Source organism: Culex quinquefasciatus, chromosome 1 (assembly GCF_015732765.1).
Source record: "Culex quinquefasciatus strain JHB chromosome 1, VPISU_Cqui_1.0_pri_paternal, whole genome shotgun sequence".
Taxonomy (NCBI): domain Eukaryota; kingdom Metazoa; phylum Arthropoda; class Insecta; order Diptera; family Culicidae; genus Culex; species Culex quinquefasciatus.
This window is the reverse complement of record NC_051861.1, coordinates 40302705-40324497: the sequence shown is the minus strand read 5'-3', so window position 1 is coordinate 40324497 and position 21793 is coordinate 40302705. Positions and strand designations below refer to the sequence as shown.

General features: G+C 38.0%; 1 protein-coding gene across 2 annotated transcripts in view; it reads left to right on the top strand.

The window, feature by feature from the left end:
• LOC6042437 overlaps nucleotides 1–18834 on the top strand; it is a 117322-nt gene extending 98488 nt beyond the window's left edge. For both annotated transcript variants that reach the window (XM_038259061.1, XM_038259057.1), the window contains 2 exons: nucleotides 2733–3013; nucleotides 17926–18834. In XM_038259061.1, the coding sequence (XP_038114989.1) occupies nucleotides 2733–3013; nucleotides 17926–18079 (435 nt within the window). In that variant the 3' untranslated portion in view covers nucleotides 18080–18834. The remainder of the gene's footprint in view (nucleotides 1–2732; nucleotides 3014–17925) is intronic.
• Nucleotides 18835–21793: the final 2959 nt, after the last annotated feature.

Genomic DNA, 21793 nt, shown 5'->3' with positions numbered 1-21793 from the left:
ACGACTTCCGATGAGTGCACACAACAAACCACCGATCGATGTCCTATCGACAGCAGCGCGTCGTCGCGATCCACGTGGCACACGTATCCAGTGCCAACGTCCACACCAGCAGCGAATGTCCAATTTCGCCGACGAGTCGTTGGTGAGCCACCGATACGGTCCTGACCGGTGCTCTCGACTGCCTCCGCGCAGGTACTCCGAGGGTCGACACCCTGTCGTGGCCGACTACTGCTTGCGGGCGAACCGGTGCTCCAGACCAGTTCGGATGGGTTGTAAAACCGTAGATCGTCGTCACGTCGCAGAGAACCGTAGAAAATGGTGTTAGTGGGTTGCAAGACCTTGCTCCGGCCGGACATATACCGTTCGCAAATTATTTACCTGGGAAAACGTGTCCTTCGCTGGCAGTATACGCTCCAGGCCGACCCGAGATGATGGTGAAGCTCGACGATGACGATCCAGGTCCTCCAGTGTCGTGAAAACCGGCCAAATCCTGGCACGCGGTTCGCTTCCGACGCCGATCGATTTGGCGCGCAGCAGGAACAATGCGCAAGTCCCACGGTAATTGTCTCGCGCAATTAATTGTCCCGCAACTCCAATGGCGCGATGTTTATTGTGCTGCACGGTGTATTGTTCGGCAGGCGCGAACCGTAGCGTCGCGTGGTTTGTCCTCCCCGTGGTCCTCAATCCTGGAACCGGAATCCTTGGTCCAGGATCCGGTTCGAAGGACCAGAATGAAGGGGTGAAGCGAGTAGGCCTTCGACAGCGGGCGCAGTCACTCCCACATCGACTCACCAGGTTGAAGACCACTTGCGCGTAGTGTGGTTGGTGCTACCGGGCGCAGTTGCTGAGCCAGCAGAGGTTGCTTTTCTGCTGCGGGTCGTTGTACTCAGCTTGTAGTTCAGCGACCTCCTTTCAGGCGACAGATCCAACAAGCCGTATTTCGGCCAGCATGCGGTGGCCAGCACGCAGAGATGGCCCAGAAGCTCTAGCCTTCCGATGAACAGTTAAAACACGTAACACTTCACCAAACACACATTTATTACGCTTAAAATCTATATTTCACTTAAATCTAAACACATTAAAATCGTCACGCGCGGGTTCCTTGCAAACCGGTGTCCTTGCCGGTCCAGACACAACTGAACGATCCCAAGATCTGTAGGTCCTGGCAAACCTCCTCATCATGCGAAAACGGGTCGTGCGACGACCTCTACTACGACTCTCCAGAGAGGATCGTAGCAGAGAACCGCTCCCCCTAATCTCGATACAGCGGCACGATCCTCGCGATCCTCGGTGATGACCGTTGACCTCTCGCTTTCTCCCACAGCCGTCAGCTCGAGTCCAGCACGTTGGACGAGCTGCGGCAATCGTCTCCGCGAGATGAGCGAGATCGGTCCAGGGTTGTAGTCGAAAGGGGTCCCGGGGTCATCACCGAACATACCCCTTAAAGCTTCCATTTTTACACAATTTTTTGCTGTGCACATACCTAGCTTTGTGTCAAATATCTGTGATATTTTTGGACGATTGATACAAATCGTCCATTATGCCAAATGACCATTGCATGTATAACAAATGGTCGAAAGATATAAGGTTGAATGTGCAAAAGGTCGAAAGACAATACATTGAATTTGTTTAAGCATTAATCATTGATATTTTCGATACAGTTTTGATATTTAATTTTGAAGGGCTGTGACAAATACTTTTAAAAATATTTTAAATTGCCTTTCATTAAAAATCCTTTTATCCAATTGTCGCAACTGTAGGCTGGAACTTCATTTAACATGACAAGTGTCAACGTTGCACCAAATTTTTACGGATTTTGTTGAATACCGCAGAATCAAGTTTTTAAGATCCATACAGGTCAAAAAGGGCTGCGTGCTTCGACTCAATTTAGCCCAGAATGCACTTGCGATCACGGCTTGTTGTGCCTTACGGAAAACTTCGGAAAAAATCATATTCATTGTTTCAGGTCTAATCAATCGACGATATCGGAGGGGAGTTTCTCCCAATCAGCTCTCTATTGAATTATGAAAATTAACCTTTTGTCAACCTCGCCGGTTGGTGTTGGTTCAACAAACTTTTAATGCCTGCTCGTTGAGTTGAGTCGAGTCAAAACAACAAAAATAGAGAAGCTCGCATTCGTGATCAAAATCCAATAACGATATGACACACTTTCCTTCCTTCCTCATAGTGATGAGCACGTACAAGTCCAAACTAGCCAACGTCAAGCCGCCAACGTGAAGAAAGCGAAACTCCACCCCGAAGACAGTCTGTCGTCGTCGTCGGCCCCCAGACATCTCCATTCATCTTTGGACATGGGTACAGGGCTCGTCTTCCTTCATGGATCCGTGCTCAAGTGGAGTGAGTGCGATCAGGTTGTGCGCAGCTCTCACGATGTAGTTTGTTGTTATGAATAGCCTGAGGCGCCGCCGTCGACTTCCAAAGTGGCAACAGGTTAATTTCGACCATCAACAAAAATTAGCTAATGTGACTTGGGACTGGGACTGCGTTAACTTGAGAAAATTGAGCGACTGGCAAATGCTTACAAATTAGAAGGGTTGCGATTGAAGATTGATCGGTTGAGTTGAGTTTTGAACCGTCCTATGGGATTCACGTTGATAAATCTAAGGTTAAATTTTACCGACTAAAGTGCAGCAAAGCTAATCAATCTTAGGAAGCTAATTGAAAGAAGTTTTTTTCTAAACTTTCCTTCTGTTTCCCAATTCCCCACCCAGGTGCGTGAGGCCCAGCGGCAGGAAGCGTACAGGATAGCTCAGGAGCAGAAGCTGATCGCGAAGCAGCAGCAGATCGTGAACCAGCAGGCCTACGCCCAGGAGGGTGTAACGCCCCGGCCCGTGGATCCGTTTTACAGCCCGATTCTGGCCCGGCTCGACAAGGTGTTCAACTCGCTCGGCATCGTCGAAGAGAACTGCCGGGAGCGGCTGGTGTGCGCGATGTACAAGTCCCCTATCAAGTACAGCCCCCACAGCAACTACGTGTCGGCGGAACTGAGCAGGTAATTAGACTCAATTGTTTCATACTGGTGGGAATTTGCTGGTTTGGTGTGCAATGCAGACAATGATTCTATGCAAATCGGGTGCATCTCTTTCGTAACCTCTATGGTTATTACGTGTTTGATGGGATGGTTATGGGTTTTGCAGAGAAATACTTTTGTGACAGCATGAGAAATGGTTTGATAAATGAACTTTTAAGCTACATACAAGCAAGGCAGATCTCACACGTTAGATTAAATCATATGATCATTAGGCTGCGAACTTTAGGGTGGTTAAAATCATATATGAACGCTGCGTTCAAAGGCTTGAATGATAGATAACCTAAACAACTCTTACAAGCTATGAGCAATTCTCAGCCAAAACCGGAAATAGAATTTATATATATTTTTTGTTTTGGTTCAGAATTTGTGGGGTCCTATGACCAAAGAAGCCATTTTATGTCATTGGTTCACCCATACAAGACTCCATACAATTTTGGTACGTTAGTATTCGAAAATCTGTGACATTTGAAGAAATTTACTCATCATCTGATCTTATGTCTTTTCGAAAGTTGTAGGTATTGATGAGGACTAATCAGAAAAGTGAAAATCAAGCCGATTTTTCAAATTAACTTTTATTTTCAGAAAAACTCAATTTTCAAAAATAAAAATATTCATTGATTTTGAAGTTTTTTTTATATGCAAATGGCTCATTGCCATTGAGAAGCATGATCAAAATTTTTTTTAGTCTAAAACACCTCCCCCTTAAAAATCGGCCCAAAAAATCAGGGGGCGAAACAAATATTTTTTTCAAAATACTTTGAAGTTATAATGGAAATTCAAGTGCAATCAGCTGAAATCAACTTAAAATACATTCCCCTGAATTTATAATCATGGTCAGCAAGTTTTGGTTTATTAAATAAACTTATGAATGTAAGAAAATTTTCGTTATACAGTACCGCATAAAGTTTTTTTTCGGTATAATTTTTGTTATCCTTAAATCTTACGTTTTTTGAAAACAAATGATTGCAAAACAACTGAACTAGTGTAAAATGCATTTAAAAAACTTTTTACGCTCAAATGTTGCGATTATGGCTTGAAATTTCAATTTTTGTATATTATTGTATAGTTAAAATTTAACTAATAATGAGTTCAAAAAATCATGCATGAAATTTCGATTTTTTCCAAAACTTGCTATTTAAAAAAATCAGGGATCCCACAAAGTTTAAACAAAAACATAAAAATATGGTCGAAATTAACCGATTTCGTAAAGAATTCCCAAATATTGTTGTCAAAAGTACTTTCAACCCGCAGAAAGATTTTTTTCAGTTTTTTTCCTGAACTAAAAAAAAATATCAGTGATATCTCCTCAACATTTCGAAAGCGTTGTTATAATAACAGGGTTTTTTCGCGAGATATTTATTTTTTGTTTATCATTTTTTTCTTACAATAAACTTAGATTGCACACATTCTGAGAATCTTTTTTCTGTTATTGGGCCATGTTATTTTAACTAAAAATCCGACCATTTAAATAACAAAATTTTGTATTGATGATATTGTCACCTAATCAGGCATCCTACAAAATATCTGTATTGCTCCTACAAAAAATGATTAGATAAGTTAATAAACAATAAACGATAAACTTAAGAAATAACTTGAATTAAAATAGTATATTTTATTATTTTTTGTATATTACTTCTGACTTTATGAAACAAGTTTTAAGCCTTCCGATATTTTTTAGACGGATGAGATAATTTTTCTTAGGTTCCAAAGTTCCCCAAACATCGTTTATAAAAACTACTTTCCAAGGCCATATCTTAGCAACCAAGGGGTGGATTAACAATGCTCATACATAATAGAGAGATTTATTGCTCAAAAATTAGAAAAAAAGTGAAAAAATACCGAAAAATTACTATAACTGGGAATTACAAAAAAAATCCATTATATATTTTTGAGTTTTGCACACAGTCTTAAAATATATTTTTTAAAAACTTCAAAGTTCAATGAAAGTAACAGTTTCAAGAACTAAATCAGTGGTTCTCAACCTTTTACGTTGCCTCCCCCCCCCCCCCTTGACTGATTTGCAAAACCTTCATTCCCTATCCTTTATTTTAAACATATTTATTTGGGGAAAATGTATAAATAACATAATTTTGGATTTAATATTTGATTAAAAATTGATGTTTTCAATAAAATTATGAAAATTTTAGACTTGTTATCGCGAAATAAAATGATTTCTTTATTTTTTTTTTAAATTTGTCTGAATCAACCTTAATTATTTGAAAAAAAAATTTTGAGAAGAAAGAATTAGAAAATGATGCGAACGGAAAAAATAGAAATAATTATTTTTTTCATAAAAAAACGTATTTATTAATGATAGAAAGAGTACAACAATAATAAATATATGTAAAAAAATATTTGAAAGTTTGACAAAATTCAATTTTACGTAAATGATATAATTTTTCGTTTTTATTTTTTAATGAAATAATTGTTTGCCAAAAAAACAAGCTAGAGTTTTTTTAATGGGAAAAATACTTTTAATTGTTCTAGTTTCAACATAAAACCACATCAATGTTCTAAAAAACTAAATCAAAAACTCATCAAAACATATTCAAAAAGTTTTTTTAAATTGCAGCTGAGATTAAATGACAGCAAAATGATACATATTAACACTCAAACGCTCGGGTAGTCAGTTGACCCCTATTTTTTTTCTTAAAAATTTCATAACTTTTGATAGAATTGACCAATTTGGATGCTTCCGGGTGCAAAAGATCCAGATTTGTCTATATTTTCAACTGCCAGACGGAGGACAAATGTGGTCCGTTTTTACCGGAGATATTCCGGATTCTGGTACCTCGGCCCTCCTAAATGGATATTTGGCCAATATAATAAAAACTTTTCAACAGAATAAAACCGGAAATGATGCAAAACTTCAAGGAGTCATCCTAAAACATCATCCTGCATAAATACATGACATGCTGAAGACCTTCGGGCACCGGAACAGGTTCTATCCGGAAACGGTTCACTGAGCTGAGGTCAATTGTTGCCCAACTGGAACCGGCTCCGCTGCCCCGTAGGACTTAACCATGTCAATTATTTTTGCAGGATGATGTTTAAGGATGATGCCTTGTAGTTTTGCATCATTTCCGAAATTTTTCTGTTGAAATTTTTTTATTATATTGGCCAAATACCCATATAGGAGGGCCGAGGTACCCCAACAGAATCCGGAATATCTCCGGTAAAAATGGACCACATTTGTCCCCCATCTGGCAGTTCAAAATATAGACAAATCTGGATCTTTTGCAACCGAAAGCATCCAAATTGGTCAATTCTATCAAAAGTTATGGGATTTCTAAGAAAAAAAATAGAGGTCAAATGACTACCCGAGCGTTTGAGTGTTAATGAAAATGATCATGATCGACAAACCGCAAGAAAAAAATCGAGATTTCTTTACAAATAAATCTTTTTGAAGTATTTTTGAGAACTGATTTGTGATTTTTGTGTGATTCATATGCAAACAGGAAATATTGCTAAGGGACCATCCATAAACCACCTGGACACTTTGGGGGGTATGGCGATTGTCCACGATCCATACAAAAAAGATTTTTTTGTATGGACAATTGTCCACGAAGGGGGGGGGGGGGTAACAGATTCCCAAAAAAATGTCCACGTGGTTTATGGATGGTCCCTAAGAAAGTATCAGGAAATGATTGATGATAACTTTTTCAGGAACAAAAATCACATTATCAACAAATGACACTTTTTAGTGGATATTACTCGAAAACGGTGCATTGCATTGAAGGTTAAGGTTAGGTAAGGTCCTTTCGAATGCAAATTTGATTTCAATTTTAAAAATTAAGTTAACATATTTAATTCGATCTTTTTCAATGTTTACAGAAAAATCATGTTTTTTCCGAAAAATTGACTAAATTAACTTGACCAAATTAACTTTGACCAACTTGTGCCACACCTAAAAAGATGCTTATTTGCATATAGTATTTATCAAGAAACTAGAATGTATTTTTTTTTTATTTTGCGCAACCCATTTTTTGTGTAAGAATTCGATTTGCAAAACTTGTACTTGTACTGCTGAACTAATGATGCTTTATGACTTCTTAGTCAGAGATATTGTTACACACAGAGTCTCAAAAATTATTACTAGGGTTAGTGAAATTTCTCGATTTCGTGGACAGCGAGAAATCCGTGAAATTTGGCCTTTCCCGTGAAATCCCGTGAAATTTGTTTGTTTGTGTGAAACTGTAACGATTTTTCTCAAAATAATTTATCAAACTCAAATAGGAATAAAAATAATCTTTTGATATTCTGTAGAATCAAGCCCCCTTGTATACCCTTGTATAATAACTAACAAAGGGTTAGTGATTTTTGACGATTTTGTGAAATTCGTGAAATTTATCAATTTTCTCAAATCATTTTTTTTAAATAGCAACATCATAAATAATTCATCGATACAGACTATTTAAGTAAATTTTATTAGATTTCAACTGAAAAGCTTGATAAGAACCATTTTAATAATTGTTCAAATTTTTCAGTTTTTTCAGTTTTTTAGAAACTAACTAAGTTTAGTAACATTTTTATTCGCTGTAATAGATATTTACTGCTGTTTTATTTGAAAGGTATAGTTTTATAAGAAATTAAAAGAATCAAGCTTTGTTTTATTCAAATTAAAATGAAGGATTTTTCTAAACTTTGAAATCAACTGTTAAAAACATTTCAGATTTTTCTGAGTCCTGCTTGATTTTAACGATATTTGATTATTTGGGTGGATGATTCCCGCGAAAGTTAAAAACAATACTATTTTTTTGTTTTGTTTTCATTTTGAATAAAAATTTCCATTTCGTTACAAATAAATTATTTTTGCCTATTTATTTGAAATTGAAATTTTTAATAGGGAGATGAAAACCTTTAAAATTATTTTTAATGTGCTAAATGTTGCAAAAAATACAAATTATTTAACTCATTTTGGCTGGACAAGATTGTTATATCTTGCTTTGATATGAAATTCAAATGAAGCAAATCAGCAAAAACTTTCTAACTTTATTAGTGGAATATTAAAAAGCAGTTCAATAAATGAGAATACGCATGCCCTAATGTTTTGTATCAAAATATATATAGAGCCCATCCATAAACCAGGTGGTATCTTTTTGAAAAAAAAATGATGATTTTTTTTGTGTCAGGTTCAAATTTATTGAAATTGTTTTTAGTTTTTTTTAAATAATATATAATGAAGCATAAAAAGTAGTTTCTGTGATTTAAACATGAGAATTTCAGAGTTATGTTGACATTTTCCATGCTCCGCAAAATTTGCGTGAAATTTTTAATTTTCGAGCGTGAAAAATCACTAAGTCTGATTATTACCAACAGAATGGCTCATTCTTGGGAGAATTGTTCTATAATTTTGAAAATGTGTTGAGAATATCGTAAATTTGGCTTCAAATTGATTTGTAAACCAACAAAAACTGATATTGTTAATGCATCAAACCCACAAACCACCAATTAAGTTCATTGTCACTGTGCGCAAAGCGAAAACACATCCATCCAAATCGATGTTGTTGCACCTCTTACTAACTGAACGCAATCGATTCGCCGCACCCCGTGCACAGTAGCCACTGGTCAGGAAAAATGTGTTTTATGTTCAAACTATGCAAATGTTGGGCATTTCGCTTCAGCACTCTGCCTCCAAAGTTCGTCCAACTCCGTAAACGCACCCCAGCAAAAGGTGCTCGTTTGTATAATTAGTTCATCAAACGAAATTGTTTATTTTTTTCAAAAGTAAGTTTTTAACCAGTGAAAGTTCGTTGCCTGCCGCCGAAGAAACAATCTCTATCGTGCGAGGATATCTTAATTGGACGGGGCAGTTTTTATGGCACAGTTTCATTTGCGCGAATTTCATCAAAATCGCACACGACACCGGAAATAAGACATCACTTTTTTGTGGTGACACGTCTCGAATCTGTACATTTGCCTGGATTTGGCACTTTTTGGACGTTTTGGCCAACTCCACGCACGACTTTCTTCTGGTCAGTTCCACCATAATTATCGGCGCACACGTGAGCGCATTTTGCTATAAAAATTTGCTGGCTCACTTGCCGGCGTTGTTGGAAGCAATTTTGGCCATGAAAAAAATAACGAAAATTTAAGATTGTGGTGTACCGGTGTCCGAGGTGTACGGACCCCCGGATGATAATGATGATAATGACGCGACGCCTGTCATCAAATTAAGACCCCAAACGAGGGCAACGAACGGTAGCGGGGTCTGGTGTGATTGCGCGCACGTGTTGCACGCGAAATTTCCAAGGGGATTGAAGGTCACTTCAAAGCGTTGTTTGCGAAATGATGGAAGGAATAATTGGAGATTACACCCCGAACGGATTGGCATTGAACAATTTTGGGAGGTTGTTACGCAAGGGAATTAAGAGTTCACGAATCTTTGCCAAAAGTTTTATCTTGAAAGCTGAGATGAGGTTTATTTTTGGAGGTTAGAAAAAGTTCTCCCAAGTTCCTAGCCATGCATGAACGAAACGAACCTGATCATGACCACGGACTGATCCATGCCATTACATTGCCACCCCCAACACCATAATCACTGCTGATGATGATGATCAGCAGTCTTCACGAACGCTTTGCTGTTTTGTTTATACGCCCGTAATTGTATTAGATCAGCACAGGGGGTGCCCCCTCCTTCATAGATCACTGAAAGGGGGGTTTTGACTGAACCTTAGCCGGCATGCCATCATTAGGTACTGCACTGAGCTCCGAGCAATAAATATGTGAGCTCCAAACGCCCCGGCTTTGCATGACTGATGATGCCAGCCATTGAACTTGGCAAAGATCACACTTTCACGCGGTATGAGTTCATAGTGTTGTGCTTTCGCTTTTTGCTCTGCACCTTACCGGCTTAAGATAATGGTACCCGACTTCAACCAAAACTGTTACTGTTGTTGTGGTTGGGGGTGCTGGTGGTGATCATGCGTGAGATCGCACGGTGTGACATAAAACCGTGCAGCGAATGCACTATGGCATAATATTACAGCAATTAGCGCGGGGAAAAGCCGCCGTTATTGTCAGGTTACGCGGTAATTATCCGACGGATTCTACCCGGCTGGTGGGCGGGAAGATTGCGATTTTATAACATCTTATTGCCGGTTTGCGGATGACGCTCCGATGACAAGCGTGGCAATTTTGCTCTGATTTATTAGCTGGTTGCGTGATTGTTCATCTAGAAATACATAATCAGATTATGTCATTTGCAGATATCTGAGCAAAACAGTTTCAGAAGCAGTTATGAACATTCATTCTATTTAGCACACTAAATTTTTTTTTTCCTATGTGTCCCTAGAAAAGTAATGGGCAATGCAGATTCCGTGGCTATTTCTTAGCTTGATGTTAACATGAGGTCCAGCTTGTAATGATACACTACCTTCTCTTTATGAAGCAACCGAATCCAGAAGGGAATCGATCACCAGTTGTGATGGTGTCCGAGCCGGCGTTTGAACCACGATCTACCGCTTACGAGGCGAAAGCGTTACCACTAGGCTACGTGGCTCGGTCATCTTTCGTTTTGCCTTCCTCACTGAGGTAAGGCTATAATCCTGCTCTAAAAATGAACTTTTTATTAAAAGCTCGAAGACCCACCTTCATATATACATATCGACTCAGAATCGAAAACTGAACAAATGTCTGTGTGTGTGTATGTGTGTGTGTGTGTATGTATGTATGTGTTCAAAAATCTTGCCAAGTTTTCTCAGCATTGGCTGAACCGATTTTGATCGAACCAGTTGCATTCGACTTGGTTTAGGGTCCCATACATCGCTATTGAATTGTTTGAAGTTTCGATAAGTAGTTCAAAAGTTATGTATAAAAATGTGTTTTCACATATATCCGGATCTCAATTATATGCATGTAAACGATGTCCGGATCCATCATCCGACCCATCGTTGGTTAGGTAATCGAGAGACCTTTCCAACGAGTCCACAACATTGATGATCTGGCAACCCTGTCTCGAGTTATGACCACTTAAGTGATATTTATGTACTTTTTTGAAGCCGGGTCTAACTTAAATGCATGTAAACGATGTCCAGATCCATCATCCGACCCATCGTTGGTAAGGTAATCAAGAGACCTTTCCAACGAGTCCACAACATCGAAGATCTGGCAACCCTGTCTCGAGTTATGACCACTTAAGTGATATTTATGTACTTTTTTAAAGCCAGATCTCACTTAAATGTATGTAAACGATGTCCAGATCCATCATCCGACCTATCGTTGGTTAGGTAATCAAGAGACCTTTCCAACGAGCCCTTAACATTGAAGATCTGGCAACCCTGTCTCGAGTTATGACCACTTAAGTGATATTTATGTACTTTTTTTAAGCCGGATCTCACTTAAATGTATGTAAACGATGTCCAGATCCATCATCCGACCCATCGTTGGTTAGGTAATCAAGAGACCTTTCCAACGAGTCCTTAACATCGAAGATCTGGCAACCCTGTCTCAAGTTATGACCACTTAAGTGATATTTATGTACTTTTTTGAAGCCGGATCTCACTTAAATACATGTAAACGATGTCCGGATCCATCATCCGACCCACCATTGGTTAGATAATCAAGAGACCTTTCGAACGAGTCCACAACATTGAAGATCTGGCAACCCTGTCTCGAGTTATGACCACTTAAGTGATATTTATGTACTTTTTTGAAGCCGGGTCTAACTTAAATGCATGTAAACGATGTCCGGATCCATCATCCGACCCATCGTTATTTAGATAATCAAGAGACCTTTCCAACGAGTCCACAACATCGAAGATCTGGCAACCCTGTCTCAAGTTATGACCACTTAAGTGATATTTATGTGCTTTTTTGAAGCCGGATCTCACTTAAATACATGTAAACGATGTCCGGATCCATCATCCGACCCACCATTGGTTAGATAATCAAGAGACCTTTCCAACGAGTCCACAACATTGAAGATCTGGCAACCCTGTCTCGAGTTATGACCACTTAAGTGATATTTATGTGCTTTTTTGAAGCCGGATCTCACTTAAATGTATGTAAACGATGTCCGGATCCATCATCCGTTCCATCGTTGGTTAGGTAATCAAGAGACCTTTCCAACGAGTCCACATAATAGAAAATCTGGCAACCCTGTCTCGAGTTATGACAACTTAAGTTATATCTGTGTACTTATTTTTCTGGACCTAAAAAAATAGCTGAAAAATGTGTCCAAACCACTCATATTACCCATTGTTGGTAAAAAGTGAGGAAGGCATCAACCACACAGGTGGATTAAGTTAGTTTTTGAAATGAAACAGGCTCGAACAGTCATTTCTTCGTGATCAAGCTATCTCGTCTCCCGTAATTTTTTTGTAAATATGAGTTAAGGAAGGCACTTTGTTCATTTTTAGACCACGTTTTCCACTTTTCCTCCAACGAAACTGACTACTTTATCGACTTCATTTTGCTGTGTGAGATAGGACGCCGTCTATTTTTGAACGATAACTCCATACTTTTCTACTTTTGCACTAACAAAAACCAGGCGGCAACATGATGTAACGCCATCTTCTGGTACGTTCGTTTGAGGGCTAGTTCCGCACTCAGTGCCGCACTGGCTGTTCAAACGAACGTACCATTCCTATACCCCACCTTATGAACTTCACAGAACTAGTGCATTTGCATTATAAACGAGAATATATTTCTTCGTGGTTCTCAAATTCATTGACACCATTTTCAATTTTTTTTTTTACCGTGTTTGTACACTCAAACCCCGATGGTTTGACACCAACTGTTGTCAAACGAACGGGGTCACTTTTTAGTTTGACACCCCTTGTACACGGAGTTCACACACACTACCAAACTTTTGTTTTGATAGTGTGCGTAAGCACCGTGTAAAAAGTGACAGTTCGTCACTTTTTAGTTTGACTTTGACCAACCAACGGGGTACAAACTGAAAAAGTGTCAAACGAAAAAGTGACCAACCACCGGGGGTTGAGTGTATATGAAATGTAGTTCTGATCAGTTTATCGTCTTATCTGAAAGACTTTAAGAATCGCGCTGAAACAATATTTCTAGAGTTTTTTATTCAAAAAGGTCCTATAAGCTATTGTGTTTCATATGTGCATAGGAGATAATTTCACGGAAAAAGACTGGTAGAGTTGAATGATAACACTGACCTACAAAAAATTACTGCGCAGGTTTAACTCGAGGGGAAGCATAAAGTATGGGGTCCCCAGAATCACGTGCATTTTGAATTTTTCAAAAATAGTTTGCCTGGGCCGAATGGTTTTTCTCCAAAGTTTGTATGGAGAGTTAGGGCGGTTCGTCGCTCTTGCATACAACCCAAAAATTTGCATGCAATATGTAGGAGAACCGAACCGCACTAATTCTCCATAACACTTTGGAGAAAAACTAACTTAATCCACCTATGTGGTTGGAGCCTTCCTCACTTATTACCAACAATGGCTAATATGATGGAATTGTACAAAAATTTCATCTATTTTTTAGATCCGGAATAAAAAGTACATAAATGTCACTTAAGTGGCCATGTCTCGAGACAGGGTTGCCAGATCATCAATGTTTTGGACTCGTTGGAAAGGTCTTCTGATAACCTAACCAACGATGGGTTGAATGGTAAATCCGGACATAGTTTACATACATTTAAGTGAGATCCGGCTTCCAAAAAGTACATCAATATTACTTAAGTGGCCATATCTCGAGACAGGGTAGCCAGATCTTCAGTGTTTTGGATTCGTTGGAAATGTTTTGATAACCTAACTAACGATGGGTCGGATGGTGGACCCGGACATAGTTTACATACATTTACGTGAGATCCGAATATATGTGAAAACACATTTTTATACATAACTTTTGAACTACTTATCGAAACTTCAATCTGTATAAAACTCGATATATGGGACCCTAAACCAAGTTGAATGCAACAAGTTCGGGTCAAATCGGTTCAGCCAGTGCTGAGAAACATGAGCAAGTTTGTTGGTCACATACATACATACACACACACATACACACAGACATTTGTTCAGTTTTCGATTCTGAGTCGATATGTATACATGAAGGTGGGTCTACGACGTGTTTATACAAATTTCATATTAAGAGCAGGATTATAGCCTTACCTCATGCTTCCCCTCGAGTTGAGTCTGCGCAGAAATTTTGTTGGTCAGTGTAATTTATATCTTGCTATCGCAATGGAGCTTTTCCATTAAAGCAATTTTTGTTTTTTTCTACAATGTATTTCTTATGAGAGAACTGTCATTTCTACCACTCGAATTGGGTATTCCATTAAGAACGGTGTGTATCAACTACACAACAAACGAGAAAATCGATCGCTTTATTTGAACTATACCATCAAACACTATATGACACTAAAATCGGACTTTCTCAGCTGTCATCGTGACAACCAGAGCCTCCACTCACAAATCTGACTTCTTTTTTTTTCATTTTTTGATATGCTTAAATAAAAAACTTTTGAGCTTGAGTTTATGTTTCAACATTGTCACAACAAAAATAAAAAAAATATTTAAAATACTAAAATTGAGTTTTAAACCGAAAAATTCTTCTTTAATGTTGATAAAGTGCACAATTTTTGAAGTTAAATCCACTGTTTTGGTTAAATTATACAACCATTTTATAAAATTTTTATAAATAGTGTCCGTTCTTATCCATATTTGCTGAAAATTATTTGAAAAACATAGATACAAATTTGCATATTTGGACTTTGTTGATCTAACCTTACACCCAGAACTGGGCATCGGCATACGAGAGGATAAAGAGCACGATTCGGTATGTGAAATGGTGCTGTGTGCGGACTGAGAGGATAAATCCCGAAATTACCGAGAGTACTTTACTCATGGGTTCATCTTCAAAAAAAGTTCATCTATCAAAAAAAAGTAGCGGTACCGAGACTCAAACCCAAGACCTTCGGTATATTGAACCGTGCCTTTGCCATATGGGCCACCATGATTCGGTGACTAAGTGGCGGTCATTTGTCCATATAAGCTACTCAATAGGATGAATTGTTCAAACGCACGAATGAACACGCGAGAGGACTCTCTCGCAAAATAGCACTTTCCTCACGTTTCTTTTCGTGAGGACTATCCTCTCGTTCTTTAACTTTGGGTGTAGGTTGCTGAAATAAAGAACGAAGATGACCATAAATGAGTTTTTCAAAATATCTTGGAAACCAATTGGAACCTATTGATCAGTTTTTAGGTTTATAAAAAGAGAAACATGTGTGAAATTTTCTCAATTTTCTGAAAAAAAATATTTTGAGATTTCTGAAATCATGATTTAGATTTCAAAAAAGCCAAATTATATTTTTTTAATAATTTTGAAATGTAAGTTCCAATTTAAAAATAACATTAAATATTGTTTCAAGGGGTTGAAAAAATTTTACACGAGCTTCACATTGTAACATAGAAAAGATTTTGATTACTAACACTTAAATACCCTAACAGTTTTAAAATCAAGATTAACATTTCAAAAGAACCAAACATTCAATGGAATGGAATCGACGTAACACCTTATAATGTGGCCCTCTTAAACCTTGCGGTTTCGTCAACGGACCCACAGGCGTGTATCGTTTTTTTGCGACAAGACTGCGCCTCCTGGGTCTCCTAAGTGTGAAGGTATGGGCACGGGGAGAGGGCACCGAATACCTATATTTACACTAAGAATTTTTGCGTCCGCCCCGGGATTCGAACCGGCGACCTCCGGATTGTGAGTCCAGTGCGCGGTCCGATTGATCCACACAGGCAGACAAAAACATTCAATATTCCGCCCTTTTGAAATGTTAGTTTTGATTTAAAAATTTCGAAAATATTGTTTTCGAAAATATTGTTTTCGAAAATATTGTTTTCGAAAATATCGTTTCATATTTTAACATTGCAAATCGGACCATTAGTTACTGAGATATCGACGGTAGAAAATGGTGGGTTGATTGGGTGAGACTTAGAAAAAATCAATTTTTCTATTTTTAAATCTTTGCACGGCAATATCTCAGCAACTAAGGGTCGTATCAACAAAGTTCAAAAATAAAAATATAGAGAATATAGAGCTTTTCAAAAATAAGTTTTTCAAAAGTGGGCATATATGTGCAATAATAATAAAAAATTAAAAACAGCGACGATTTTCAAAAAAGTTATCTAAAATTTCACTCAAGTATTTTTTGATTGCAAATTTGATTTTACATCGTAAAATGAAGTTTAAAAATTTTTGCGACCAATATTTTGATTTTTTTAAAGAAATCAGTATTGATGTAAACATTTCTAACTCGGTCAAAGATTTTTTACCCAACTTGGATTTTCCTAAAAGTTGGCATTTAATGTCCCTTAAACATATCAAAAAATAATAAAAAAAAGTGTTTATTTTTTGACAAATTAATTTTTCGTAACAAAAGTTCAATTAAAAATCACAATTTTTTTTTACCTTGTATCATTTTTTTCACTCAAAAGATACAGATTTTAAAATTTTCATGCATTATCTTTGTATGGACAGCTACCAAAATTGTATGGAAATTTATATGGACAATCTAATGATGCAAAATGGCTTCTTTGGGCATACTGAAGGCACCAAAAAAAAACATTTAAAAATACAAAAAATAATTTTAAATCATATCAGTTCTAGGAAACTCAATTTCATTCACATTTAAATTTTGTAATCGTTTTGATATCATACAAGTGAAATGTGTCAAAAATATTTGCATCGGCTTTAAAAGTAATAAAAATTTAATCAAATTAGGATGAATCAAAATACATGTTTCTTATATTATTTTTTATGTTTTGCTTTGTTTAATATCTCAAAATGTTTCAAATAAATTTGAAATGTTGATAATTTTTTGCCCCTTCGATTTTCAAAAAGTATTGGTGTAATTTTTTTTCTCTTTTAAGTAAGTCATCATTGAACAATCTCTTCAAACTTATCCTATCCTAAAAAAGTGTGCATCATTTCGCTTTCTGTTGAACCGCCTGAGGGTCTACTTAAAAACTTTAGGGGGGGAAGGTTTGCTTCATTTGCCCGCTAAGCTGCTACATCTGCCGGCTTAACTTGCTTAGGCTCTCACTTTAACTCTAATGAGCAAAATTTTTAAGATAGGAGAAACCTCTCCGGAAAAATAGTTTAGGAGAGTGAGCTATTTGATGCAAGGATTGAGAAATTGAAAGAGAGTCAGAGAAGAGATGAATCGATAAAGAACGGACCGAAAATATCGGGGTTTTGAAAGAATTCGGTTATTGCGGTGCCGGCAGTTAGCAAATTGAATGATTGATCTAAGGCCGACCGAGTGATCTAGTTCTTTTGCTGAAATTTTTGCGTAATAGCGATGATGCAGTTTGTTTTCGGATGTGGTGTTTTAATTACTGTAAAATTTGCCGATTTCCCATCATCAGGTGAAATGTTATGAAATCATTAACAAGCATTCGGAAGATTAGTTGGCTAATGAATGATGGTTATTATTGGGTCTGTTCTTCTTTTCATTTCTACTCAATGAAGAAGAAGAGAAATTGGTCTTCAAACACAATGTAGGTGAAACAATCAAGAAAACGCATTGCAGACCTTTACTTTCATTGAAAATAGTCGACAGTCAGTCACCTCATGACCATAAATTATAACACATTCCATCGACAAAGCCGGGGAAGGTACTAATTTGTCCCGCAAAATACCGACATCTCACTTCATTGAAGTCACCTCTTGTCCCCTAATGAAACTATCAATCATGGCTAATTGGCCACGGAACACGCGGCGAGCTGGAACGGAACTCGAGCCGCCGCCACAAAACCACCACCATTAATTTTCCTTTCGACTTATGCTGCAGGAAAGCATAAAACGATAACCTGAACAAAATCAAACGCCTGTCGGTAGGCAACCCAAAAAAACGCTAACGCTCTTTTTCCTTCCATTTCTCACCGTAGGGACGCAACGGAGCTGCAGAAGCCAACGGCGACAAACGCTGCGGTGATTCGGTTCTACCGGTACGTGCAGGCCGCCCGGGATGGCCAGGACCAGCGGGACTGTCGGCAGGTTTACTCGCTCTGTACAATCAACATTGACAAGAAGAAGAAGTAAAAAAGGCTGAAGGGCTGTCAAACGGAGATGAAAACGGTTGCTCAACAAAAGTGTGGATTACCTCAGTGCAAAACGCAGAAAAACACTTAAAACAGTGACTTAGTTAAGAGGTGAAGTGCTGAACTACTTCAGGAAGGTCTTGCAATTTCAGTGGGAATAAAAACTTAGCCTAGCATTTCATTCACAATCGATACGAAACAAGGACATGGAACGGATTTTTGGATCACAACTTGCGCAGGAAACTAACCTTAACCAGACCTTAGAAGAAACCACGACTCGTAAGTGTAAATAACTAGCCAAGACGGGATATACGTAGGAGACAACTAAACACAACCTAACGCATAAGTCAAACTAAAAAATGTTTTCAGTAGAGCTACACAAGCTAAGCATTACTAGTTCTAACCATAGGTCTTTGCTGTTCAACACACACACACATACACAAGTTAATGTTAGTCAGTCTAGTTGGAAGGTATAGTGAACAAAATAAAGTTTAATAAATCGTGGGTATATCAGGTGGTTGGTATACAGTGTTAGAATTTAGGGAAGAGTGTTGAGAGAATGATCTTGATGGTGGAATTGTGGTCCGCGTTGAGAAGCAAACTTCAGGTTACGTAATTTATTTCGTGAAGAATGAATGTTGTCTAGGTTGATAGTAATTTATTTATTTATTTGTCAGTCACTGACATAATTTATTTATTTATTTATTATAATGTAAAAACTAGAAACTAATAAAATGGAAATATTTGTGGAAACTAGAGAAGTAGGTAGTTGTTTCAATCAGATGTAAAAAAGAGTACCTATGATGCTTTAGCAATCATTGGCGCTAGAATTCCTCTATTGTTCCAAATTATAACCCTAATTGGTTGATCATACCTTGATGAGGAACTCGTCATTAATCGCAGTAATTTCGAGTTTTTGAATCCTTCTGAATCAAAAACTCGAAATTACTGCGAAAATAAGCCGGTGGCTTTTATCCACTCAAATGTTGTCATTGTTTACCGCGTTTATACGTCGCATTTGGGACGAGTGTTCAGTATTCACCCAATGACCCTAATGAGCAACGACACAAATGCTTCTAAATATATATATATATGTCACAAGATAGCACACAAGCGACGATTTGTTTACTCTTGCTTGTTCATCCCTTATGGCAACCAGCTTATGCGGTGCTGGCTCACAAAATCAAAGAACTGAAATGCCCTTCCAAGTGCTGGTGCCCGTCCCGTAGCTCATTTTTTCCCCAGCTCGATCTGATCTAGATAAAGCGATCAGCCGCTGCAGAACTTCCTTGTATTGCGCGCTTGTTTCAATAAAGGGTCAATACACGTTAACAAGGATCTTTATTGGTTATCCACGCCACATCTGCAACAGTTTCGTGGTCAGACTTCTCAGCTAGTAAATATTCTTAACCGTCGTTTCCAAGACTGCAAAAAACTGGCTACTAGCCTGTCCCATTTTGAGGTCATGTCGAGGAATTTCAAGTGCTTACTTCTTAAATGATAGATTATGATGTTAGGAACAATTTTTTCTTAGACAAGAAAAAATAATAAAATACTTTCTCGCACCCCCTAGTCGATTAACTGAAAAAAGTCACTTTTTTGAACAATTTTTCTAAAATCGCTTGGAATCAATACAAAAACTGTTTCGATCAGGTGTGTATTATCTTCAAACGATAGGTTTTTGTCCATAGATAAATATGCACTATCAATATTGGACCAAAACTTAAGTTTTTGGATTCTTCCAGGCGGATTTATGTAAAAAACGTTACTTAATCCACCGATGTTGGTTGGTGCCTTCCTCACAATTATGTACATATTTGTTTCTGTAGTAAGAATGTCAAACCTACAAATTTTATCTAAATTTTACTTCTTACAACATATCTACATGGAGTATGGGGTCTAAAATCCCAAAAATCACTGGACGTAATATTAGAACAACACCTACGGGGCTGTTTCATGAAAATTGTTCACTTTTAATAGTTATAATACTTTAAAGTTTTTTAAGCCTTAAGGCAGTAAAAAAATATATCTGTTCATTTTTCCCGAGAGTTTCAAATCAACAAAATCCCGGGAGCCAGATCTCCGGATAGATCCGGACAACTTTTTCATCAACATATTTGAGATCCGGCCTGTAAAATATGTACAAATGACACTAAAGTGCTCATAACATTCGATAGGGTTATCAGATCTTCAATGTTTTGGGCTCATTAGAAAGGTCTTTCAAATACCTTTCTAAAAATGTATGATCAGACGGGTTTTCTTACAAAAACCACATTTTTTACAATCTTTCAAACTTTAGCCAGAACTGTTTTTTTAGCATAATTTTTGAAATACTTAACAAAACTTCATAATAGTTAATCTGCCCACCATTGAAAAAACGGCTAATATCCACTTTTGGCAAAAACGAGATATAAGCACCAGGTGGTAGAGGACGTTCCAACGCATCTTCTGGAACTTGAATTTTGCTGAAATAGTGTCTAGACTTGGCTGCCGATGCGAAAAACCAAACGGCTAATATGCCACTCTTATGGGAAATTACCTTCACAGAAAAAAAAATCGTGGTAATATTACATCTGGGAAGGAGTACATCTTTTATGTCAGAAAAAATGTTTAATTTTACATCATATAATGTCAAAAATTACATCGGAAAATGATTAATTTTACCTCATATATTGTTTAAATTTACACAAGAAAAGGTTGAAATTTACCATGGAATGGGGAAATTTATACCTAAAAATGTTCAATTTAGGGATAGATATAGAATTGTCATTGTGATTTTGTTGAATAAAAACAACGCTCATGATCAAAGCAATCATTTTATTTTTGACTTTTAGCTGAACGATTTCATTTTTTAGGATGGTTCGTACGCAAATAAACTATTCAGATCATCTACGATTCCTTTAGGACTCACTGCAAAACTATGCTCGTAATCGGTGACATCCGCTACGAGCGGAAATTCCTTGTCCGGCATCTTCCGGAATCGTTCTCATCTCAGGAACTTGGTCATCTTACCACACTTTGCCATCGAACACCGGCCAGCGGATCCAGATTCGCGTTCAAAAGTCACAGTGGCGGCGGATGCCGGAAGTTCAAGGTGTGCAAAATACTTTTAACCTTCAAATCCTGGAGGAGCAGGTTCCGGAATATTCGTCTTCGTGGCGGTGCTGTGATCAGTAAGACCGAGTCGGGGATGAGGAGGATAGCTTTCGGCGATCCTTTCCCACGGACCATGTTCTAGAAGCCGGGGAGGAGACGTTCCGTTGCACGATGAGTTGATTACGCGAGAAGAATCCATCTTGAAGCAGAAACGGATCTTCGTCCCGTCTGTTTGTTGTTCCGTGGGGCTTTGGCTGCTGGATGTTTCTCTGTTTCTCCTCCAGCACATTGGTCGGATCGTACACGTTCATGGTTCAAAAGCCATTGTTTACACTGTGTCATCCCCGCTCCAAACAAGGAATCTAAAATTGCCGGAGGAGGAAATTTAGTGAGAGTATCAAATGGTTATGTATTTTAAACGCACCTCGTTAACGTCCGACATCGTCCACGTTGGAAATATAGCCGCTTGCCACTTTCCCCACAAAAGGAACTGCGGTTGTTCATCGGCGAGCGACCAAAAAGGTCGTTCGATCGGGAAACTGTTCCGTTGACGGAGGGGCAACCCTTCTCTCATGCTTATGCTCCACCGGGAAGCCGTTCCGTTTGCCTCAACTTTTTG